General features: G+C 38.8%; 1 protein-coding gene across 1 annotated transcript in view; it reads left to right on the top strand.

Annotated features, from left to right (window-relative positions):
- The window catches only part of LOC114633075 (coatomer subunit gamma-2), an 85,890-nt gene that overhangs the window by 37,187 nt on the left and 22,201 nt on the right, over positions 1 to 26,502 (top strand). The window contains exons 7-9 of the mRNA XM_028781695.1: positions 257 to 349; positions 1,720 to 1,806; positions 2,777 to 2,934. Of these exons, the coding sequence (XP_028637528.1) occupies positions 257 to 349; positions 1,720 to 1,806; positions 2,777 to 2,934 (338 nt within the window). The remainder of the gene's footprint in view (positions 1 to 256; positions 350 to 1,719; positions 1,807 to 2,776; positions 2,935 to 26,502) is intronic.

The following is a 26,502-nucleotide window of genomic DNA, read 5'->3' as shown; positions in this document are numbered from 1 at the left end:
CTCTCTCTCTCTCTCTCTCTCTCTCTCTCTTTCTCTCTCTGTTTGTACTCAGGTGTGTGTGTGTGTGTGTGTGTGTGTGTGTAGCTTGTACTGAATTATTTGGATTCTCCTCTCTATGTTTGCTATATATAATCTTCATTACTCATCAGTGAGTATTTATAAAGAACATATATATGGCCAGTTTTTGTACATTATTTTGTGGGCAGTAATTTTGAATGAATAGTTTTTAACAGCCTTTTCTTTTTAATGCTCTTAGGGAACAATGTTACAAGCCATTGAAAGATACATGAAGCAGGCCATTGTGGATAAAGTTTCCAGTGTATCCAGTTCAGCACTGGTCTCTTCCTTAGTAAGTGATCAGTCAGCTTTTTGTTTCTTATGTGTGGTCTAGTGTCTGGTTTAAAAATAACTTATTACTGTTGTTCTCTTACAAGAGAAACAGTTAAAAATATGTGTATATCCTGTTACTTTGTCCAACTGTATTTTATTTGGAAAAACACTCAGCAGTTATAATGGGCAGTAAAATCTTGAGTGTTCATGTTTAGAAGCTTTGGGGACTGAAGGTACTAAGTAGGATAGGGGTAAGTTTCTCCTCTGTGCTCATATGTTTACTTCCAACCTCTTTGTCCTCAGCTTCCCTTGGTTTCTCGTTGTCCTTTAAAGTCTTCCTTATGACCTTTGAATTTCAAGAAATGACCTTTTGTTACAGTAATAGCTTTTCTTTCACCTTTCATCAAAGCAAAAACTGTTTGTTTGTTTGTTTGTTTGTTTGTTTGTTTGTTTTTTAAGATTATATATGTGAGTACACTGTCACTGTCTTCGGACACACTAGAAGAGGGCCTTGGATCCCATTAAAGATGGTTGTGAGCCACCATGTTGTTGCTGGGATTTGAACTCAGGACCTCTGGAAGAGCAGTCAGTGCTCTTAACCACTGAGCCATCTCTCCAGCCCCAAAAATGTATTCTATAAAATTTTAATATATTGTATTTGATTAAAGTCAGTAAATATGGGACTATGGATTTCTTGGATAGTGAAATGATTACCAGTAAGCATGAAGACATAGTCTCAGAACCCACATAAAAAGACTTGTATGGTCGCACATGAATCCCAGCTCTGGGGAGGTGGACACAGCCAGATTTCTGTAGCTCATCAGCTAGTCAGCCTAGACAGTTGGCAGGCCCCAGATCCTCGTGAGAGATTGTGCTTCAAAAACCAACTTGACCCCTAGCCTCTATACACATAGAGGCTATGCACGTACACATACCACCCCACCCCCATGAACAAGCATGCTTACCCACACTTCCATACAAATCATTAGAGTGGACTGCCTGATTCTAGAATGTCACAGAACAGGTTTTAGATCAAGGAGCGTGCTTGCTGTGTTGTTGTTTCTTCAGGGGAATTTCCTAGAAGTCAAGCTAACGTTAACATTCCTTAAGAGCCATTCTGTTAGATGCTTCTCTTCTCTTCCTTCTGTGGCTTTCCTTTCCTGGTCTGTTCCAGCTCACAAATGTGTAGGTGTCTATTACTCTGCAAAGAGATATTAAAGAAAAAAAATTCAGTTTATAGTTGCCTTAGAATAGAGACAATGTAGACTTAAAAAGCAGCAGTATTTTCAGTGTTTTGGAAATATCTTTAGTAATTTTTGTAAGAAATTTAACTTGCATTTCTAGTGTCTAGTGATCATGCATTATATGCTCCCATTTTTCTTAATGTAGCACATGATGAAGATAAGCTATGACGTGGTTAAACGATGGATCAATGAAGCCCAAGAAGCTGCATCAAGTGACAATATCATGGTGCAGGTACTGTCTTTGATATCATCTATGTATCAAGACAAAGTATTTATTATCCAGCAGTAAAGAAAATTTTTGACATATTAATCCACTTATTAGTACATATTATCAAGTAGGTACCTTACATATTTTATTACTTCCATTGGCTTTCTGTTTGGTAGAAGATAAATGACCTCCAGTAGGAATGTTTAAGAAAAATTCCCTTTTTAATAGTAGATAGAAATGCTTATTCCAAAGGGATTAACATTGATTTTGGACTTTTATTTGAAAGATAATTTGTGTAAAAGGAAACTCTATTTCTTAGGCTTGATAATAAATAGTGTAAAAATAATCAGCCAACTTTGCTATATAAAATAGTGAGGAAATCTTTCAGAAAGAGCTTATGATATTTATTAAGCGATTATCAAAAGGAATATAATCAAAAGTCTAACTGGTAGTTTTATGTGAAATTTCTATATGTGTTTGAAAAAGTATTACTGTTTATATCTTCTTACCTTAGCATATTTAATAATGTGAGAAACAGTCATTTCCTCTGGAGACATCTGTTGGTCTAATTCTGATCAGTGTACTTCCATACAGAGTGTCTTGATGATGACATTCTCCTAGCCTACTTTAGGGTATTTATCCTTTATTAAGGTGGTGACACTTGAAGGCATGGACTTGTAGTCCCAGAAACAGCAAAACCCTGACTCTGTGTAAGTTAGATCTGAGGGTATGAGCCATTGTTAAATCCACTAGATCTCTTAGGTTGTATTCAACCCCTTTCTTACTCCTACTCTGAATTTACAACTTCTGGAGTAAATTACACACTCTCTCTTTTTTTTTCTTAGTGATCCTAGTGTTTAGTTTCATATAAAAAGATACTGTATTTTGTCTTTTTGACTTATATATCTTTTTTTGTCTAGTTCTATGGAGTTATCTCTCCTGTAGGTGTCTTGCTGTCTTCCTGAGCTCACGTTGCACTCTTTCTTGTTCTTAGTACCACGCATTGGGAGTGCTCTACCACCTTAGGAAGAATGATCGGCTTGCTGTCTCCAAGATGTTAAATAAATTTACCAAATCTGGTCTCAAGTCACAGTTTGCATACTGTATGCTGATTCGAATTGCTAGTCGATTACTGAAGGAAAGCGAGGATGGGTAAGTATCCTAAACTGAGTTGGTTTAAATTTACAAGTTAATATTTCCTTAGAATTTATTTTTTTATGAATATTTTTAGGGTAGCACTTACTTTACAGATAAGTTTAATGTTTTCCGAATTACAAAGAAATTGACAACCGAGCATGATGATGCAGACCTTTAATCCTAGCACTTGGGAGGCAGAGGCAGGCGAGTCTCTTGAGTTTGAGGACAGCCTGGTCTATAGAGTGAGTTCCAGGACAGTCAGAGCTATGCAGAAACCCTATCTCAAACAAACAAACAAACAAACAAACAGAAAGAAATTGAGGATTCTAAGTAACACAGTATTTTTTTTACCTTTATATATGTTTATATATGTAGTGGTTGATAATCATCTATTTATGAACTGATAGCAGAGGTAAAATGCTACAGGTCCTAAGTTAGTCAGATAACTGAGTATGAGCCTCAGGAGGGACATTACAAATCATCTTGTATAGCTTGTATAAGAAAGAATGTTGACATACTAAATTGAATAATTTGCCCAAGATCACTGTGTAAGTTTAAGTTATATGCAAACTTACCAGCAATACCTTAGCAGTCCTAGAGGCTACGAGGATACAGGAAGAGGATAGGGATCTTTCAAGGTGTAGTAAACTGGGAGCAAAGAAGAAGCATCCGTACCCTAAATGGCTTCTGGCGTTCCCTTTTTAGTTTATAGACAGGATTTCTCCAGGTTGGCCTCTCTTGCCTCGGCCTCCCAAGTGCTAGAATTGCAGGTATGCACTACTACCTGGCCAGTTATGGTTTAATTTTAAAATAGATTGCTCATTGGATCTGGAAAACTGAAGAGTTAACACCAGAATCTCTAGACTAGTTGAGTACCAAAGTACTGCCAAGAAAGGAACAAGGAAGAAACTGTCTTTTAGTTCAGTTATGAATATCAGAGTGCTGAATTTGATTAAAACCAAAACAGAGCTGAACCTAGGTTAGCTACTGGCTTCTCATAATGGAAAGAACTTGCTATTTTTTTTTTGTTTTAAGTATTATTTTATGTCAGTCTTACTATATTTTTATAAGCAGTGTTTAGCAGAAAATCAAAAAAAGTCAAAGAGGCAAGAAGATTGTGACTTTAATGAAGAAAAAACTATTAGTAAAAACAGACTTCCTGGTGATCCCCATGTTGGAGTTAACCACAGTGTCATTAGTAACAGTTGCACCATAGGGCACCTTTTCTAATCATGGTAGCTGCACTTTTTCATGGAAGTGCTTTTTGGTAGTTGAGAGTGACTTTTCAGCTTTTAAAACTTTTGGAACCAGGTCTAGTAATCTGATGGTTTCCTGTTCTTTTAACTGGAATGGTTTCCTGGTTTTTTTTTTTATGCTTTTAGATGTGATACACATGGCTAGAATTTTGTCCTGGGGGTAAATAGCTTTTGTTAAACGACAAAACATCGTGACTTTAACAACTTAAAATCTCTATAACTTAGTTTTCTTAACTGTGAAGTAATTTATCTGTCAGAATTATTGTAATCATTTAAGTCATATGCATCAATAGTAATAGTAAATTACTAAAGAACAAAAGTATTAATTGTGATTTTACATACAAACCTTTTGTAACCACCTAAACACCAAGTTGATAATTTTATATGGCAGTGATTCTTCAAACAACTGGCAGTACAAGCATATGGGTACAGATATGTCAGGGGAAACAGGTACTTCCCACTCTTACCATATTTATTACCCTTTTTTGTGTTGTAGTAATTATTTAAAATTGGCCTCTGGTCAAGCTGACTATCTAAGCTGTGGCAGCTCTGCCTAGCTCAGCTGCCATGTTCTGTGGCCAGAGGCCATGTGCACACCGCAGCTAGAAATGGCCCTGCCACAAATACCAGCCCTGCCACCCACAAGACGTCAGCATGGGAGATGGCTCTGCCAATCTCCTGTAGAAAAAAATGAGACTCTAATGCTTAAAGATTAATCAAAGGCTTTATATATCTGGTAAAGCTCAATAACAGTATGCCCATACAAAGAGAGTTGTTTCCCAATTAGCTAGCCTAAATAAAAGTAGTTACTGGCACTCCTCTCCATACCTGCGTGGCTTTCCGTCCTCTTACATCTCTGCTCTCTCACTCCTCCTCTTCCTTTTCCTCTTCTTCTCCTAACTCCTCCCACCTTAGCTCCTCCTACATTTTTGTATGATAGAACTTTTCCTGGTGAGACACAGCACACATATATACTCACCTCAGATAAGGAATTCATGGGAACAGATACCACCAAAGTCCCAACTTGGTGAACAAATGAATTTTACAGGACTGTGGGTGGGAGATTACTTACAGGAGAAGAAATGGCTCAAAGCTGCATCCTTAGGCCCACCTCAGCATGGGTGACAGCTCACAAAAGCTGGAAACCTAGCGTACAGCACAGGCTGCAGGCAGCTCAACAGGTTAGAGAGTGTCCTTTTCATGTGACTCTGGTCTAAACCTCTTCCAGATAGCTCTGCTGGTTTCTGCTGCTTTCAGGTCTCAGAATCTTTTTAGTAGCTTTTTTCTCTGAGAGTCTTCTCTGTAGCTTGATTGTCTGTGTCTTGGCACCTCTGTTCTCATTGCTTAATTTGGGACAGAGGGGGCCTAGAGAATATGGTCAGTTTCAGGAACTTCTTAAAGCTACTTAGCGGTATTTACCTTTTTTCTTAAGGAGCTTCCCTGCAGAATGTATTGCTTCAATATTGGAGGAGATTGTTGCACAACATTCTATCTCTTCCCTTGGTTCTTACATACTTCCCATCCCCTCATCTACAATGATCTCTGAACCTTGGAGGGGGTGTCTTAGTTAGGATTTCTACTAATGTAAAGAGACACCATGACCACAGCAACTTTTATAAAGGAAAATATTTAATTTAGGGCTGGCTTACAGCTCAGAGGTTTAGTCCAAAATTGTCATGGTGAAAAACATGGCGGCATGCATGCAGACATGGTGCTGGAGAAGTAGCTGAGAGTTCTACATCTGGATCCATGGGCAGCAGAAGTGAAAGTGACACTAGGCCTAGTTTGAGCAACTGAGACCTCAAAGCCTACACTTCCTCTAACAAGGCCACACTTCCTAATAGTGCCACCCTCTCTGGGCCAAGCATTCAAACACATGAGTGTGTGGGGGCCACTCCTATTCAAACCATCACAGGCTGAGTATTTAGTTGTACTATGGCTGAGACATAGGCCACCATGCCACAGTTACTTGTTCTCAGGAGCTTCAGCAGTGATTATGAATTAAGACTGACAACAGCAGTGATCTGTGGGCATAAACACACATTTAGAAGGCAGCTTGACAGCACATCACATCCAACTAGAAAAACAATAGAACTTGCTTGACCTCCTCAGCCACATGTTTTTGTCCTGGCTTACTATCATATATGAGCTCTCTTTTCTGGAGTGGCCTTAAATCCAGTTAGAAGACTGTTGGTCTAACCCACAGTAGCCAAGCCACTATTGTACAAGTAGGCACTTCTTTCCTAGCATACGATATTTCAACTTCTAAGAACTATAGCTAGGCAGGAATGTTGCTGACAGTTCTCCACTAGCAGCCTGTCTAGCCTCTTCTGGCACTGTGAAAGCCAGTCATCAGGGTAGGAGTTTCTAGTTCTGTCTCAGCTTAATTTTTCCATTCCATGTACAGTCAGAGCATGTACATGTGGTATCTTCAGCAATAGGGTGTTATCTAGTTCTGGCATACAACCAACAGCAGTAGCAGTAGCCTTTATGGTTTGTGGGGCTTCAGGAGCTTCCTTGGCCAGCAACTCACAAGGAAGTAGATGACCCCTGGCACGGACATTCAGTAACCTTATAGCTTCTGGAAATATCCATTTTTATTCATGTAAGGTGCCTTTTGGCTCTTTTCCCTTTCCATTAGCCCAGCCCTGGTTACAGTTGTAAGGTAGGTGGAAGTAACATTGTATCTGGTTGTCTCTCTAGTGGCTTTCCAAATTCATAAAACACTCAGAGGTTAGCATTATCTTATCTAGAAAACAAAACTTTTTCCAGAGGGTGGGCAAGACAAGGCAACATGGTGAACCATCATCTCATAACAAATAATAGAGTTACAAAGATAATATTAGTAAAGTACCATCAAAGTATTTTGTCATCTGAGCAAGTGTTCTGAGCAAGTGTCAGTTGACCCCAGAAGTGTGCAACTAAGACAGTGATAAAGGAGAACAGAAGCAATGTCTAATACATTGTAGACGAGTTCTGTACATTTGCATCATTCGCCTTCTCCATAGATCAAAGCTGGACACAAAGCATGGATAGGAGGTGCTCACTTACGTGGTTTTCTGTAATCCTCAGACCTTTTCTCTAAGCTGTTACATTTATATTTCCTGGAGCTCTTCCACTGAGCCTCCCTACATTTCTTTATACCTATAAACTCAGTGGGCCTGACTTAATCTGCTTAGGTATATAACCCAAGGCCAAAGGGGAATGAGATTTTCTCTCCCCTGCTGTACCTGCTGGCTTCCAGGTCAGATAGGACCTGGGTTGGCACTGTGGATGTAGCTGTAGCTGCTGGCCTCCCCATTCACAAAATCTAGATATTGGGGGAGTTCCCAAATGGGAAAAACATCTCCATTCCTAGCATAACCTTTTGGCTGATGGGAAAGGTACCCTTCTTAGTCTGCAGTTATGATTACACACCCATAGAACTGGCTTGATCATCTTTACCTGTATTGTTCTGTCTTCTGTGACCGGCTCCTGAGGCTTTAAAGTCTTCCAGCAGCTCCTTAACACAGTTTGACTTTCTGTCAGTTCTTTCTTTGGAAACCCTAGCTTGACATAAATCCTGTAACATTTGTCCTTGAGTAACCCAGACAGACCTCTTCCTCTGCCTTTACCATTTTCTCATCTCCTCTAGGCTGCTATCTCACTTTATGGATAATCTTTACATACTGGTCTAAGTCACTGAGATCTTCAAAAGCCTTTCCTACTTTATAAAGATTTTGTCCCACACCAAAGGGCTCAGGAAAGCCACTAAAGTTCCATACCAGTCTCAAGGGTCCTACTGGATCAGTCTGTTCTTGAACTCCTCTGTGAATGTAGTTCTATTTGGTCCAGTAAACTGAGGTTCAAAAACAGCTCTCCTTATTCCTGGTTCCTAGCCCTCCTCTATGATCCTTCAGTCCTTATATTTATGAGGACATGGATAGAGATGACTGAGTTTTTCTATAGGCTCTGATAAGCCAGTCCATCTGGGACTGACTTCCCTCATAGTGTACAGGTTATGCAGTCTTAGCCTTAAGACATATGAGTAGTTACATGACTTAGTTTTTCTACCTCCACAGCAGTTAGACTGATCCCATATGCTCCCATGTCACACAGCCTCAGAAGTCATGCTGTGACACGCTCTTTCATAGATAGTTTCAAAGTCTTTCCAGATTCTAGAAGTGGATGTACTGAGTGTTTCTTGGGAACCCTCGTTTCTTGTATAGCACCATTGTACTGTCCCATCTTTATGTTGGATTATAGGTTTTCTTTCTTTTCCAATTAAAGGTCAGACCCTTGAGGATTCTAGAACTACTTGGGGGAGAAATTTGGAAGAATTTGAGCCTGTGAGATAGAGAAGCCCTGAAATGCTGTAAACAGAGATATGTTGTAAGGTATATAAAAGACCAGGAACTGATAGAAATGTGAACAGTGAAATCTTGGCAAACATAGTTTCAATAAATAAAGACTATTGGGAATTAAACTAGAGGCCAGTCATATTACACTCTGCAAAAAAAGGTAAAAAACAAAAGAAAAAAATATGTCCTGAAAACTTGAGTGAACTGAATTCAGAAATAAAGTTTTTTGGCAGAGGAAATTTTAAGACAAGCGTAAGGTAAGGCTTACTGCTTTCAGTCAGATCTACGTTGAGAGAGAAGAGAAATTCTTGAAAAATGTGCACTAGGCTACCTTCACTGCTCCTTCCTGAGTGTGTCTGCCTCTGCTGCTCTTACTTTTCTCTGTTGATGTCACATTCAACCCTCATTGGCTTTCCAACATGGGCTCAGTGCAGGTGACTTTCTGGAGAGCTGAGGCCTTCAGGGCCAAACTGAGACATTGAGACATCCAGTTTCATGAACTGAGCAGCTACTAAGTTCTCTGCTTCTGCAGTATACACATGACCATTGTTGGGCTTTCTGGTTCCTGTCATCCATTTTATAATACATATATATTTTCTAGGTTCTGTTTCTCCAGAGAACCATGCCTAACATAGGTAGACTGTTTTAAGTGTGTCTCATATGTGTTGAAATTAATTTTCATAAGACATACAAAAAGATTGCAGCAGATGTAGTAGCTTATGTGTATAAATCCTAGTACTGGAGAGGCTGAAGCAGGAGGATTGCCACTAGTTTGAGGCTGGTCTTGGCTTCATAATGAGTTTCAGGTTAGTCTGGCCTACAGAGTAAGATACTGTCTCAAAATAATTCATAAATATGTGCATACATATATGCATACATAAATAAAATAATAGAAATCCTAGCACTTGGGAGGCAGAGGCAGATGGATCCCTGAGAGTTCCAGGCTAGCCTGATCTAGAGTGAGTTCCAGGATAGCCAGGGCTCTACAGAGAAATCCTGTCTCAAAAAACAAAACAAAAAAAGGAAAAGGGGGGGAGGAGGAGGAGGAGGAGGAAGAAGAGGAAGAAGAGGATGAAGAAGAGGAGGAGGAGAAATAATTAAAGCTTGGAAGCTTCATTAACTATGATGTGTAGAGATGGGGCCTTTGAGAAGTGATTAGGACACAATAAAGTCATCTGGGTGGAAACTCTGTGGTTGAACACTGATACCTTTTCAAGGAGAGAGTGCCATCCCTGATGATGCAGGTTACACAAGCACTAACCTGACTCTTGCTGCGCCTTAGGATTCTCACCCTGTATTCTGACCAGTATATAGTGAGACCCTCCCTCAAAACAATGTATCTGTATAATCTATTATAATTAAACCAAGAAATTACCAGGGTTTCTAGATAAAGGATTAATTAGTAAAACCAAAATCAGTTTGCTTTTATTCAGACAACCAATAAATGAGATAGAATTTTAAAAAAGCATAGGAATAAATTGGTCAAAAGTTGCATGCGTCTCTACTCAGAAAATTACAAAATATTATTTAATGTTACTTGAAAAAATCAGTATATATTATGTTTTTATACTGAGATATTCAATATTATAACATTGTCACCTCTTTTAAATTGACCTCTGTATTCCATGAGCCTGTAGCAAAAAACCTCAACTTATAAATACCAAACAGAAATGCATATACAATGTGAAAAGATATGTATAAGGAGGCTTAATCTTAAGATGGAACAATCCAAATATCCATCAGTGCTAAGATCCAAAAATAAATTATGATGTGTTCATATAAATAATGAACAATTACTTTTGAGTGCAGCCACATGGATAATTCTGACTGAGAGGTCATAGATAAAAGAATACATTCTAGGCCAGATCATAGGTTCAGTCTGCAGCATTACAAAACAAACAAACAAACAAACACACACACAGAGAGAGAGAGAGAGAGACAGAGACAGAGACAGAGAGACAGAGAGAGAGAGAGAGAGAGACAGACAGACAGACAGACAGAGGTTTTAATTTGGTGGGCAGAAGTTAAAATGGGTCTCACTATGTATCACAACCTAACCTGGAACTCACAATGACCCTCTTGCCTCAGTCTCTTCAAGCCCTGGGTTTAGATTCCTATCTGAAATTACTCCTTTGTTCCAGCCTGATGTCAGATTCCTGCCTGAAGCCCACTTCCTTGTCCTTGGCCCATGTCAGATTCTTACCAAGCAGCCCCAAAGGCTCTCCACCTCTCCTTTTTTATTTCATTAACAAGACTGAGCCTGTCTTAGGTCGTTCTGACAAGAATGCCTTCCTTACCCGACATGGAATCTAAATCCTAGGCTAGAACAAAGAAGTAATTTCAGGCAGGAATCTAAATTTTAGGCTAGAACAAGGAAGTAGGCTTCAGGCATGAAAATGACCTTGGCCTAGGACAGGGAAGTAGGCTCAGATACTTTGGTCATCCTGATAAGCCTTTAGAAATAGTGATCACAGGAGTGTTCACGTAATTGGGTTTAATGCCTTGTTTTTCTTTGACTACTTGTGTTTATTGTCTTGATTGTTCCTTGACTATTTGCATCTATTGTATTGCTAGATCCTCAACCTAGAACTGACCTTAATACATGCATGTACTCAAAGTGGTATAAAAACATAAAGGAGAAGGGGAGATGGGATAGTAGGTTCTAGGGAGGGGAAATGAGGAAAGGGGATGACATCTGTATTGTAAATAAATAAAATATCCAATGAGGGAAAAAAAGGTCCTGAGTTTAAGTTTAGTGCGATTAGAAAAAAGAGAATAGTGGTTATCTTGGAGGTAGTGATTGTGAGGTGGCCTGAAGGTGATTATGGAGTTTTTGAAATACTTATTTTTCATATCATTTTAATCTTATAATAATGCCCTTAAGAATTACAAAATGTATTATTAATATTTCATAACAAATTATTCTAGAATTTACCAGACTAAGAAGACATTTAACAATAGATGTTTTCCCAAACAATCTCTCTGGCTTTTTTTTCTTTCTGATTTTCTTTCTGTGTTTTGAGATAGGGTCTCATGTTGGCCCAGATTGTCCTTGAATTCACTCTGCAGCCAAAGCTAGCTGTGAACTATTGATTCACTTGCCTCTTCCTCCTAAAGAATCATAGTCGTGATCCGTCATACTCTGCTAGCCACTAGATGTTTGGGGTCTTTCTTGCAGTTGCAGTCAGAATAATGGTTTGTGCTGCAATCATCTTGGAAACTGAAAATTTTGATTCTATGGTATTTTACTGATATTCTATTGACAGAGATATTTCAGTTTCTTGCCATGTGTGCCTGCCTCTCCATAGTGTTGCTTGAGTGTCTTGATAGCATTGACTTTCTCCAGAATAAGAGAGAAAAGTGCATAATTTTTTTTCTGGTCTAATCTTGGAGAAACATGCCAGTGTTTCTGTTGGATAGAAAGGCTAGCCATATTTAAAGGAGCAGATAGAAGGATGCAAGAATCATTGGGGACTGTTGTCAAATTTGACTACTATGTTAGTTGTGGGCTGCTGTAACATGATACTTCATTCAAACTAAAGGCTTATGTGACATGTTCACTGCCATGTAGCCATGGTAGCTAACTCATAAGCTTCCTGAGAGTCTCCTGTCTCTGCTGCCTATCTTGCCTTAGGAACACCAGGATCACTGAGGTGTGCTACTATGACTGACTTTGTATGTGTTCTAGGACCATATTCAGGTCCTTGCTCTTATATAGCAAGTGCTTTACCCACCAAGTCATCTCCCACCCTACAAGTTGGTATTTCTAAGTCATGAGTTTTGACAGTGAGGTGTGTGTGTGTGTGTATGTGTGTGTGTTTCATGTGTGAGTGCATGTGCATCGACGGTAGAACATGTACATATGGGGGTCAGAAGTTTACATCAGGTATCTTCCTTGATGATTTCCACTTATTTACTGAGACAGATTCTCTTGCTGAACCCAGAGCTCACCGATTCATCTAGCTAGCCAGCTTTCCTGGGGTATTGGCTGTGTCAGTGTCCTGAGCACCTGGATCACAGGCCAGTTCATACTCCCACACAGCTTCTATGTAGGTATCATGGATCCAAACTTTGGCCTTCATACATAATGACAATCACTTTTCCACTGAGTCATCTCCTTAGCTTCTAAACCATTTAAAAAAAAAACTTTAAAAATATAATACTAAACTCTGTGACTTGAGGGGATTGCAAGATAATAAATTATGGTTAAAATGTGGTATTAGAAATGAAATTATGCTCTTTTTGGGGGGGAGAAAATTATAATTAAACTTTGACCAAAAAATGTATTGGTCAGTAATTTTTTTAGTCCATTTTCTGCTTTTGCAATAGAATACTAGGAACTGAGTAGATTATAAATGATAGTTTATTTGGCCCATTGTTTGGGAACTGGAATGTAGAAGAACATGGCACCAACATGGACAAGGTTTTTTGTACTACATTGTAACAAGGCAGAGATGTTAGGTCATGAGCTCCCTGTCCATTTGAGAAAGGAGAGGAGGAAGAGAAACAAAATTCTTGGTTTTGTAAATCCCTTCTTTGTTAACAAACAGCCTTTTAATATGGGAGGGCAAGGTCTGCATTGACTGAATTAAGACTTTAAAGTTTTAACTCTTAACGATTTTATATTTGAGCCTAAATTTCCCATTCATGAATTTTGATGAGTATGTTCAAACTATAGCAGTAATTAAGAGTGGAAATTGAATAAAAATTCTTGAAGATTTTAAAATCTAAAAAATGATACGAGGATATGACTGAAGGTTGTTACTAGAAAAGATAATTAAAGTGATGCATATAAGCAGGAGCTGGAAAGTAAATTAGACGTGCTGGGCAGACGACGGACCTCAGACTCACCGCTTAAAGCAGGGATTTATGTCATAGTTAACCATGGTCAGCGATCTGGTGGCCGCTTAGCTGTGTGGTTCTGATGTGGGTACTTTGTGAGTATACAGGCACACTGGCCAGGCCTGCAGCCATCTGGCACTGAGAGTCCACTTTATACTTCACTCACAGTTTGTTGGCAAGCCTTACTGTCTTCCTGGCTATTGGCCAGATGCTCCACTTTCCCACCTTTGGGAGCTTTTTATTGGCTGTCAAATGTCCACTTAGCATGACAACTACCTTCTCCCAAACAAGTGTGTAAGTTAGAGAACCTAACTCTGAACTGAAGTGTTGTAACCTGATCTCAGAAGTGTTGTTCTGTCTCTCCTCTTATATCTTCCTGGTTATAGTGAGCAATCCCAGCAATAATGTTTGAGGAAACTATATAGTATTTCAATATTCACCAGTATTTGTTAAGCCCATCTTCCTGAGCCTAGTACACAAAACACATAATTTAACAAAATAAACCTGCCTGTTACCTATTGAAAGAGGTTCAGATTGAATAAACAGTAAGAATATAATTGAGCTGTATGTCAATATTTACAAAATTGACCTCATATTTGGAATGCTATATCTAATTCTTTTTTTTAATTAAGAAAAATAAGGTACATACAGAAAATGAAAAAACTTAGTTTTGTGTATATAGGACTAAGTGATTGCATACATTAAGAAATAGTATATTATTTCTAGTGCCCCCAACATGCTTTATGCATATCATTTGATTATATCTGTTGATCTCCAGAACAACAACTAATATAATATCTAAAGTGCTCATTTCTTTGAGTTCCCTTTTCTTCTTTACTCATCCCTAAACACTGAAGTCGTTCTATCTTGTTCTTAGAATTTTGTTGATAGACTCGTATTACAGTTTGTGCCTTGTTTTTTTCACATAGAGTTTTATTGTAAGAATCACACTTGGTTTTGTTTATAGCTATTCGTTTAGACACATTTCCTTCGTAATTTCCCAGTTCATTCTTCTAAGAGTAAACATCTGGACTGTGTTCTGGTTCTGGCACTGATGACGGAGACTGCTGTGAATAGCTGCCTTGTCTCACACTGCTCTTGTCTTTATCCATTTTTGTTGCTGTAAAAATACAGATGGTCCTCAGTTTAGGATAGTTTGAGTTGGGATTTTTTTTTTTAATTTATTGTAGTGTGACGGCAATGTGCATGGGGTAAACCTTTTCTCCCAGGTCTGCAGTGGGTGTTGATAATGACCAGCAACAACAGTAGTGAGCCATAGCCCCCAGTAGTTTGAGGCTGGAAAACTACACGCCGGGTGTGATCTGCTGTAAGCTAGAATGTTTGGTAGATAGGCATAAAAGCATTTTTGAGTTATATTGTTTTCATTTATAATGAGTTTATTAGAACATACCACATTGTAAGTTAAGTACCATCTTTATCTAAGACCAACACATTTTTTATAAGAAGTGTTGGATTTGCCACAATTCTAGAGGTTGGGAAGGCAAGAACATGCTTCTGGCATTTGCTTAGCATCCGGAAAGCCTTCTTGCTGTCTCACAAGGGTGTTACTTGAAATATCTTCTCTTACAGCATTCCTCATGTTGTTAAATGGCTCAACCCCTGTGATGCCATCTAATCCTAATTAGCCCCCAAAGGCTCCTCTATAAGTAGCATTAATGTATGGATTTGAGGATCACGTTTTTGCTGCATGAACTTCTGAGGAACATTTAAACCACATTCCGTCGTCTCCATCCCCATTTCTATGTTTAAGCATATACTTCTTTAGAGTATATATAGAAGTATAGGGTTGCCATATATACCTCTGCATTCTATAGGTAACACCAGACTTTGTTTTTCCAAAATGGTTGCTTCAGTCACATTCCACATAAAGATGTGCACCACTTCTGCCCAGCTATAGGAATTCTTTTTTTTTTTTTAATTTTTATTGGATATTTTATTTACATTTCAGATGTTCTCCCCTTACCTCATTTCCCCGCCCCCCACCCAGGAATACCCTATCCCATCCCCCCTCCTCCTGCTTCTATGAGGATGTGCCCCCACCCACCCCCCATTCCCACCTCCCCACCCTCGAATTCCCCCACACACGGCATCCAGCCTTCATGGGACCAGGGATCTCCTCTCCCACCTATGCCTGACAGGACCATCCTCCTTTGCATATACAGCTGGAGCCATGGATCCCTCCCTAAGTGCTCCCAGGCTGGTGGTTTAGATCCTGGGGGCTCTAGTTGGTTGGTATTGTTGCTCTCTTCATGGGGTTGCAAACCCTTTCAACTCCTTAGTTCTGGATTGATTATAAGTATTACAGATACTTTTTCCCATACTTTATTGGCTGTTCCTTTTCTGATATCTTTGTTGAACAGAAGGAACTACTTAAGCATAAGACAATTTTATCAGTCTTTATCAAAAGAATATTGTTTTTGTTGTCTTGCCTGAATCCCAAGATCACAAATATATTTTCTGTGTTATTTCAAGTATTATAGTTTTAATTTTCATGTTTTGGGTCCATATCTTACCAATGAATTTGTGTTCTAGATATGATACAAAGTCACACCTTAATTTTTCCCCTCATCTGAAAGCTAGTAGACTCAGTGTCATTTGTTGAAATGAGTCTATATCCACTGCTATATAGTATCAGCTTTATTGTAAACTAGATTTCCTTACATGCTTTTGTCTGTTTCTGGGCTCGTGTTTCCCTGTTGTATCAATTGCAGTACCTGAGCCACCACCATACTGATTTTTTTATTTATACATCTTTTTTTATTGGGTATTTTCTTTATTTACAAATGTTATCCCTTTTCCTGGCCCCCCCAGAAGCCCCCTACCTATACCCCTCTGCCTGCTTCTATGAGGGTGTTCCCATACAAAGGAGCATCATAGGACCAAGGACATCTTCTCCCATTGATGCCCAACAAGGCCATCCTCTGCTACATATGCAGCTGGAGCCATGGGTCCCTCCATGTATACTCTTTGGTTGGTGGTTTAGTCCCTGGGAGCTCTGGGGGGTCTGGTTGGTTGTTATTGTTGTTCTTCCTATGGGGTTACAAACTCCCTCAGCTCCTTCAGTCCATTTTCTAACTCCTCCATTGGGGACCCCGTGCTCAGTCCAATGGTTGGTACAAGCATCCGCCTCTATATTTGTCAGGCTCTAACACAGCCTCTCAGGAGACAGCTATATCAGGCTCCTGTCAGCATGCATTTCTTGGCATTCACAATAGTGTCTGCATTTGGTGACTGTGTATGGAATGGATCCCCAGGTAGGGCAGTTTCTGATGGCTCTGCTCCACACTTTGTCTCCATATTTGCTCCCATGAGTGTTTTGTTCCCCCTTCTAAGAAGGACTACACTTTGGTCTTCTTTTTTCTTAAGCTTCATGTGGTCTGTGAATTATATCTTGGATATTCCGAGCTTTGGGGCTAATATCCAATTATCAATAAATGCATACCATGTGTGCTCTTTTGTGATTGGGTTACCTCACTCAGAATGATATTTTCTAGTTCCATCCATTTGCCTAAGAATTTCATGCAATCATTGTTTTTCATAGCTGAGTAGTACTCAATTGTGTAAATGTACCACGTTTTCTGTATCTGTTTCTCTGTTGAAAAACATCTGGGTTGTTTCCAGCTTCTGGCTATTATAAATAAGGCTGCTATGAACATAGTGGAGTATATGCCCTTGTTATATGTTGGAGCATACCATACTGATTTTTAATAACATTACAATAATGTAATGTAGGTATATGCTAGAGGCAAATCTTCTGTTCTTCTGCATGAGAGTTTTTTGGGGTTCTTATTTCTGTCTGTTTCTGTATAATCTGAACAAGGGTTGCTTATCTTTCCTTTCAGTGGAGTTTGTTTATTCTTTGGAGACTTACATCAAGGCCATTGTAACAATCAGGAGTTCTAACCTGGTCTGTTAATCAAACTTTCATCATTGAGACAAATATCTGAAAACAAAAGAAAAAAGATTTATCTTGGCTTGTAGTTTAAAAGGTTGCATCTGTTGTTGTGTGGCTCCATTGCTTCTGGGCCCATGCATGGTAAGACAGAGGATTCTGGTAGGACACATTTGATGGGAAAAACTGGCTCAGTTCATGGTGATGGGAGCCAAACCTACAGGAAAGGGCCAGGACAAAGTACACCTTTCAGATGCATGCCCCTACTGACTTACTTTCTCCAGCAATGCACTCCATCTTTGTAGTCCATTGACTATAAACTCAAGTGGTGAATCCATTGATGAAAGTACCCTCATAATCCAGTCATCTCTCAGTATCCAGGGATAAAAGGACTAGCCTTCCCATGATCCTTTTGTGGGACTACTTACTTCCAAATCACAATATCTATACATTTCTTACTCCCAAATGTTTTAACTACTGGGATTTTGGGGCCTGTTTCCCTGAGACAGTCATTGATAAATCCTAGTGGCTGGTGGCACTAAATAAATTTTTCACTTCTGAACTTCTGATTTACTTTCAGAAATCCATGGCAGAAACCCTACTTGATGCCCAGTTTGTTATGACATTTAAAAATGCAAACCAACCACAAACAGCCAAGTAGGACTCATAAATCTAACAGATATAACATTGCATGGAAAGAAACTCCTACAGAACAGGCTGAAGTCATGTTAAGTGTTCTGTCTGCTCCATTGGGCATTTGTTCTAGGTCAGTGTACAGGGGAGAGAAGAGGGGTAAAGAGAAAGAAGAAAGGAGGTAGACACAGTAACGCTCACATATAATTCCAACACTTGAGAGGCTAGGCAACTAGCTACATAGCAAGACCATGTCTCAAAAAATAAAAGCAAATTGTATACAAATGAGTTTAGAACTTTTCAGTAAGTAACGTCTATAGGTTTTACTATTATAAAGATTTTGCAATAGATATTTTTTAAAAAGTTTCATCTCACTATTAATTAGAAACGTGAATCAAAATAAAATACCATTTTCAACTATCATCAGATTTGCAAAATATTTAATAATTTTCTGTATCAAATCTTGGCTAGAATATGAATATTCTCACACAGCATTGCTGGGAATATAAAACAGAACAGATACTTTGGAGGGTCATTTGCATGCCCATTAAAAAATAAAAGCACATATATTTCTTGCCCATAATCTAGAAGTTTCTTTTTAAGAATTCCACAGAGGAATACTTGCACATATGCACAAGGAAACAAGACATCATTTTCTTTATTATTTATAATTTCTGAATTTTGAGAATTATTTTAATATGCAGCCAACATAAGATTGTACAGAAAATTTAGTTATAAGATATCCTAAAACATTTTATCAGGAGTGAATTCTATCTATATGTCTTCATCTTTTTAAATACTGCTTCAAGGGGAAAAAACATGGTAAAGTGAATGTGAAGATAAGCTTAATTTCTGTAAAGAAAATAACACACTGTGATTATACTGTGTATGTGTGTTCATAGTGCATATGTGTGTACTTACATGCCACATAGGTATATATGCACATGGAAGCAATAGATTAACTTCATACAGATGCTATCCATTTTAATTTTTTTTAGATAGGATCTTTCAGTGGCTTGGAGCTTACAAATTAGTCTGGACTGTTAGAAGTGTAAGATGAGATAAATCTTTCCTTCCCAAGTTGCTTTTGGTCAGTGTTTTATCACAGCAGGAGAAAGCAAACCAGGACAATAGGATATTAGAAACTGTTTTAGGGCTGCTGGATGTAAGTCTTCTGTGAGTTTCTTGAATGATATTTTGAATATAGTAGAATTTACGAAGAATAATAGTAAATGTAGAAATTCCATTTAATTTGTTCACTATTAAAATACAAGGTAGGTGTGATGGCTCATTCCTATAATGCCAATACTCAGGCAGAAGAGGCAAGGGGGAGTGCAAGTTTGAGGCCAGCATGGGCTACAGAGTGAGAGACCTTGTCTTAAAAGCTACCTCCCCCAAAAGAAATAAGAGAATTTTGTAGTGTTGTTATATGAGAGCATGCGGTTAAGAACTATTGTAAGTTGTACAGTTCATAGAAATCAGTCTTAGTTGGTTGAAGAGAATCAAAAGCAGTTAATTTGGGTACCTTAGGAATAAGAAAGAAAAATCCATATAAAAGAATATTACAAATGCTTAAAAGAACACAATCTAGGTTTACCAATTCTATAGAGTATCAAGGTAGCAAAGCAATTTGTTTCGCCTGATGATATGAATTAGTGAATATAAGCACTTGCTATGCAAGCCTTTGAGTTCAGTTCCCAGAACCTATAATGGAGAGAGAGGACCAACTTTAAACATTATTCTCCGATCTCCACACATGCACATACGCATTCATTCATTAATTCATTCACTCTCGCCCCCACACACACAGTGTGCATGCACACTAATAATAATAAATAACTTTTAAAAGTTTGTTTCATTAGCTCTTGATACCTTTTAGTAAATGAATATTAATATTTTTATTTAGAACAATTAGGCTTCCTTGTCAGCATTTTTATATATAAAATGATTTTTAATATTTTAAATTTTGATCAATTAATGTAATATGTTTGTTAATTATATAAATTAATTTGTTCACTATTAAAATACAAGCTAGATGTGATGGCTCATTTTATAGCCTAGTCCTGCCTAGGATTCCTAGCAATTCTGCTGCCTCTGTCTTTCAAGTGCTGGGATTACAGGTGTGTACCAACTGTGCTCAACTCAGTAACAGTTTTATTGAGATTAATTTACAGATTATAAAACTCATTCACTAAGCATGCATTTGTATAATTTAGTAATAAACAAATGCATCTCTACAACCATGAGCACAATCTGTCTTTAGAATGTTTCCATCACCTTCTAAAGTTGCTTATGTTCTTAATCTGACATTAGTCCCTGCTGCCCCTCAGCCCTTGAGCTGCCCGTTGCCTGTGTAGAAATTTCCTACACATGGCATCATAATCATGCTGTTTTCATGTAGCCTGATATGTAGTGGTTTACTTGATTGCAGCAGGACCTAGCAATCGATGGTCATTTGTGTTGCTTATATTTATTTGTATTATGAATAAATGATACTATTGATAGGCAAGTACAAATCTTCATATGAATATATATTTCTGTTTTCATGGGAAGATTCTTGTAAATGGAATATGTGGACTACTTGCTGTGTCTAATTTTAAAAGAAGCTGAAGATGATTTTACAAAGTTCCATACGTTTACATGCCTGTAAGGACACCAGTGTTGTGTCCTTCATCAGTGTGTGATGTTGTCTTCATCTTTCAGGTTGCTCCCACTGTGTATCCAGTATTCTGTCTCTGCTTTCTGAGTGCTGGGATCCCAGATAGACCTGTGTGCCTGATGTGTGTTGAACAGTTACTGTTTCTAATAGCCATTCTAGTAGCTATATGGGAGCCTCTCCCCTGCTCCTGAGTTTCCCTTTCCTAATTACTAGTCATTTCTTTGTTTTCAGCTGTGTGTTTGCTTTACTGCTTTCTTCCCATTTTGTTAGTGTTATCAAGTATAAGTCATTCCAATCTCTTGCCCATCATCTAATAGATTGGTGCATTTGGAAGACTTCCCTACCCATTCTCCATTCTTTTTTTCTTTTTTCTTTTGATAACTCAGATAATAAAGTTTGACAATTTCATAAGAAATCTACAGATAAGTATGTCTCTTGTTGTACCCTCAAAATGTTAACGAACAAATACTTTTATATATAAATGTTTACATGTTGCTTGTCTTTTTTATTTTAACATTTTGATGAAGTTTGTTTTATCACTTTCTGAGAGATTGTGCTTTGGGTGCTGTGTCCAGTAGCTACCTAGTTCAAGAACACAGTGATCTCCTCAGTGTGCTCTTCTGGTAGCATGGTATTGATAGTTTTAGTTTGCAACCTTTAAGATTGTCACCCATTCTGAGTTAAGTTCTGTGTATGCTCATATAATGATGTACATTCATTTAAAAATATATACATACAAATTTTCCCAGTGCCAATTAGTAAAAACTCTTTTCCCCTTTAAATTGTCTCTTCTTTGGGAAGTCAGCTGACCATGTGGTAAAACTCCCAGCTTTCTTCATTTGTCATGATTGCTCCAGGTTTATAGGAAGATGTGAATCTGGAAAATGTGTTTTGGAATTCATTGCTTATCCATATGCATTTTAGAACAAGTTTTGGATTACTACAGCAAAACCTGCTGGCATTTTGGTAGGATTTGCACTGACTGGAATTAATAGGTGTATTTTAAATCAATCCATATGGGAGTATTGCCGTCTTGGTAATAAATAGTTTTAGAGCATGGACAGAGTCCTTTTCTTCATTTAAAGTCCTCAAAAAGTTTTTATGACTTTCAATTTAAAATTGTGATAGTGTTATTAAATTAATTGTTTAAAATATTTAATTTTTGTGCATATAGAAGTCAGAGAGGACAACTCACAAGAGTTGGTACTCACATTCTACCATTTGGATCCTGGGGAATCAAACTCAGACTTGATAGCAAGTACCTTAACCCCTAGCTATCTCACTGGCCCCTTCGTTCAGTCTTAGGCTATTGTGAAAGGAATTGCTTCATCACTTTACTCCTGGATTGAAGTTAGTTGTTTTTATGTTAATCTTATAGTTTAAAAACTTGTCATGCTCCTAATTAGTGCACGATTGCTCCCTCTCCCTCTCCTCCCCCCAGCTCCCTCCCTTGTGCTCTCTTGTTGTCTCTGCATCTGTATACTACTTTGGATTTTCTGTGTATAAAATCATATCACTTATGAACAAACATGGCTTCACTTCTTTGTTTCTAGACTAACCCCTGTGTTTTGTGCTGTGCCTGTTTCACAGCCTCAAGCCTTTAGTGTGGTAGTGAGTAGAAATGACGAAAGATGGCTTCTTTGACTGTAGTTTTACCCAGTAAAACCAGGAAACCCAGTAAGCATGCTATAGTGTAGATCTTTACAGAACTACTTTATCCAGTTGAGGCGATGCTCTCCAACCCTAGTTGTTTGTTTTAATGTTGTTTTTGTTGTTTATAATAATTAATGTATATTAATGTGCTACATAACATTTGAACTATGTATGTTGTACTGCTTCTGAGAACTATCTGCTCAGTTAACTTACTCTTTTAAAATTTTCAGTTTTTTCCTCTAGTTATTCATGCCCTACCTGATGAATAGCTAACAAAGCTTGTCTCCCATTCTATAGGCGATCTTCTCAGTTTGTTGTTGCCTTTGTTGTACAGGAGCTTAATTTGATGTTTGTCAGGTCTAGCTGTTATTTCCTGAGCTGTTGGAGTCTTCCTCAGAAAGTTTGTGCCTGTCCCCATATCTTGAAATGTTTATACTTTCCTTTCATAGTTTCAAAGTTTAAGGCCTTATATTAAGGTCTTTAGTCAATTTTAAGTTGACTGTTTTGCAGGATGAGAGGTAAAGATTGTATTTCAGTCTTTGCCGTGTGCTTATCCAGCTTCCTAGCACCCTGTGTGGGTGAGGCCATCTTTCTTCCAATAGGCACTTTGGCACCTTTATCAACAATTTATTTCCTACAGGTTTTCTAGAGTTTACTTCAGAATACTTGTTAGTGAGCCTCTGGATTTCAGTGAATATTTGTTGTAATATTCCTTTACCCCCTTTACCTCTAATATTATTAATTTGAGTCTTTCTTTTGGTTAGTTTATCTAAGCATTTGTCAGCCTTGTTTATCTGTTCAAAAAAGCAACTGTTTCATTGATCCTCTTATGGTCTTCATTTCATTAAATTCTACTTTGCTCCATTATTTCTTCTTATTTTATTTTTATCTACTAATTTTGTTTGGCTAATTCCTGTTTTTCTAAGACTTTGAGGTACATCACTAAGATTATCACAGCATTCGCTTTACTTGTTAATGTGTGCACTCATCACAATAAGCTTACCTCTTCTGCCTTTGCTGCATACAAAAAAAACTATTGAAGTGTGGTTTTATTTTCACTTGTTTCTAGGATTTCTTTACTTTTTTTAAAACCATACTTTATATAGTTTACTATACATAGTTTGCATATTCAATCCTCAAGTGTTTATGTGGCATCTGTAGTTTCTTGTGATACTAATTTTATTCCATTATATGATACAAGAATTTTTTATTCACTTTACATCACGATTGCTGCCTCAGCTCCCAGTCTCCTCCTCTCACATCCCTCCTCTCACTCCCCCTTTCCCTTCTAATCTGAGAGGATAGAGGCCCGCCTGGGTATCCCCCTACCCTGACACATCAAGTCTCTGGGAGTCTAGGCACGTCCTCTCCCACTGAGGCCAGACAAGGCAGCCCAGCTAGAATAACATATCATCCCACAGAGAGGCAACAGCTTTTGGGATACACCCCCCCCCCGCTTCCAGTTGTTCAGGACCCACATGAAGACCAAACTGCACATCCGATATCTATGAGCGAGGGTTGTGGAGGGCTAGGTCCAGCCCCTGTATGTTCTTTGGTTGATGGTTCTGTCTTCCTGTGGTGTTCCTATCTCCTCTGGGGCCCTCAATCCTTCCCCCAACTCTTCCAAAAGAATCCCCAAACTCCATCTACTGTTTGGCTGTGAGTTTTTGCGTCTGTCAGAGTCAGCTGCTGGGTGGAGCCTCTCAGTGGACAGTTATGCTAGACTCCTGTCTGCAAGCATAACAGAGTATCATTAATAGTGTCAGGGATTGGTGCTTGCCCATGGGACGGGTCTCAAGTTGGGCTGATGCCAAGGACCAGCCTCAGCTTGGAGAGGGTTCTGAGAGAAGGGGTTGTCTGGGAGTGGTGAAAAGAACAACTCGAAGTCAAATTGTGGATCCAAGCTGAGGACCTATGTTGTGCTTGATGCAGCATCTCCAGTCTGCTTCTATGTTCTGCTTTCTCTCTGGAGATCTCTCTGTCTGTGTTCTGCTTGCCTGCTATTCTAAGAGATCTCTCTGTCCATGTCCTGCTTGCTTGTGTCAGTTCTCCAAGCAGTCCTCCCTTTTTATCCTAAAACAATTCTGGATAATTCATCTCATGCAGAACACAGGTCCAGTCTTTTATTTTACATATCAATCCAGTCATTTACTCCAGATTTTCCTTTTGATTATCAGCATCTCAGCCCTTTGATTCTTAGGAGATAGCAGGCATACATTTTTTTTCTTAACATAGCAAAAGAATTCAGAGATATGTCTGCCTTTGTTAAGCACAGACTATAAGTTAGTTGGATAGGACCCGGAAATTACCATTTCTACCACACCTGAATCTAACTTGGCTCTGTCCTAGGCTGACCCTGAACTCAGGAATCGGTCTGCCTTTGTAAGCATAAAGAAAACAACGTAGCTGGGTAGCATCTCCTGTGATCACTGCTCTCTAAATCTCTATCTCCTTCCTTAGTAATTGTCTAACAAGTTGGCTCATAGTGTAGCTGCTTTTATTCCTTAATAGTCATGAAGCCCCTCACATAATTCATATTTTATCCTTTTTTGCATAGGTAAGTAATTATATGTTTTCAAACTCATGTATTTAGAGCTCTTTCCTATAACCTTAAGGGCTGTCCTGAAAGTCCCAGAGTTTACCATTTTGCTGAGACATAGTCACACTCTCAACTCCTGGACTCCTGCTGTTTCTAATTATCACCGAGTCATTAACATCAACAGAGGGGACATTCCTTGGAGGAATGTGAAATATGCACATTATTATACAAATATTCCTTATACCCACAGCAGCCAACAACATTCTTGGAGGGTCACACCAGGGGCTCTGTCCCAGGGGTAGGAACCATGTTACTGTGTCTGTACCAAGGCCAGGCAGGGCTTAGTCACTGCTCTATCCTCTGTCCCTGAATTTCTTGTAGACAGGACAAATTTTGGTTAGAAAGTTTTGTCAGTAGGTTGGTGTCCCTATCATTCCACTGGGGTTCTTGCCTGGGCACAGGAAGTGGCCTCTTGAAGTTCCATATCCCCAATGCTGTGAGTCACAGCTAAGGTCCCTATCCCAGGTCTCTGGCATGTCCTCGAGATACCCCACCACCACCAGTTGCAGATTTCCATTCATTCTCTTGGCCACCTGGCCCTCTCCTCTCTCCTGTTCCAGCCCCACACTTGATCCTGAACCCCCCCGCCATTTCTCTCCCCATCCCCTCTCTTACCCAGTTCTCTTCCTCTGTCTACCTCCTACAACTATTTTGTTCCTCCTTCTAAGTGAGATTCTATCATTCTTACTTGGGCCTTCTTGTTTAGCTTCTTTAGGTCTGTGGAGTGTAGCATGGGTAGCCTATATTCTATGACTAATACCCACTTCTAAGTGAGTACATACCATGCACGTCCTTTTGGGTCTGGGTTACCTCACTCAGGATTATATTCTCAAATTCTATCCATTTGCCTGCAAAATTCATTATTTTTAATAGTGGAATAGTATTCCATTGTGTAGATGTACCACATTTTCTTTATCCACTCTTTAGTTGAGGAGCATCTAGGTTGCTTCCAGTTTCTGGCTATTATGAATAAAGCTGCTAATTGAACAGGTGTCCCTGTGGTATAGTGGGGCATCTTTTGGGCATATCTCCAAGAGTGGTATACCTGAGTCTTGAGGTAGAATATTCCCTGTTTTCTGAGAAACTATCAAATTGATTTCCAATGTGGTTGTACGTTTGTACTCTCACCAGCAATGAAGGTGTGTTCCCCTTGCTCCACTGCTTCACTAGCATGTACTATTGTATGGGTCTGAAAATCACTGAAGGAAGACCCCAGACTCAGTATGCAAAACAAAGAGTGTTTATTCTGCAGAAACAACCAGCATGTGTGGGTCAACCACTCTTTGAAATGGCGATTCCAGATAAAGGCACGAAGGCATTCTTATAGGGAACAGGAGAAACTCTCTAGAAGGATTAGGTAGTCTAACATTTCATTGGTGAGTGCTAGGGGTTCACAGGTGATCAGTGGTCTACACTCCTATGTTATGAGCGTTCAAAATAAATATAAAATAAAAGAGCTGCCCAGCACAGATGGCCCACTCTGAGATATGTCCCCATTTTTGTGGTTATCCCCAGGCTGTTCTTTGGGAGAGGGTTTTATGATCTTGTTCTGAATTTTAAGGTCTATTCCTAGAGCTGCTGTCTGAACTTATGGTCTATTCCTGAGGCTGGTCCCTTACGGCCTTTTTTTAAAAATCAGGCCTGGTCTTTAAATGGAGATAAGTGGGATCCTGAAGAGGTCAAATGGG

Source organism: Grammomys surdaster, unplaced genomic scaffold (assembly GCF_004785775.1).
Source record: "Grammomys surdaster isolate TR1022 unplaced genomic scaffold, NIH_TR_1.0 514, whole genome shotgun sequence".
NCBI lineage: Eukaryota > Metazoa > Chordata > Mammalia > Rodentia > Muridae > Grammomys > Grammomys surdaster.
Note: the sequence above shows the minus strand (reverse complement) of the source record. Positions and strands in the feature narration are given on the sequence as shown.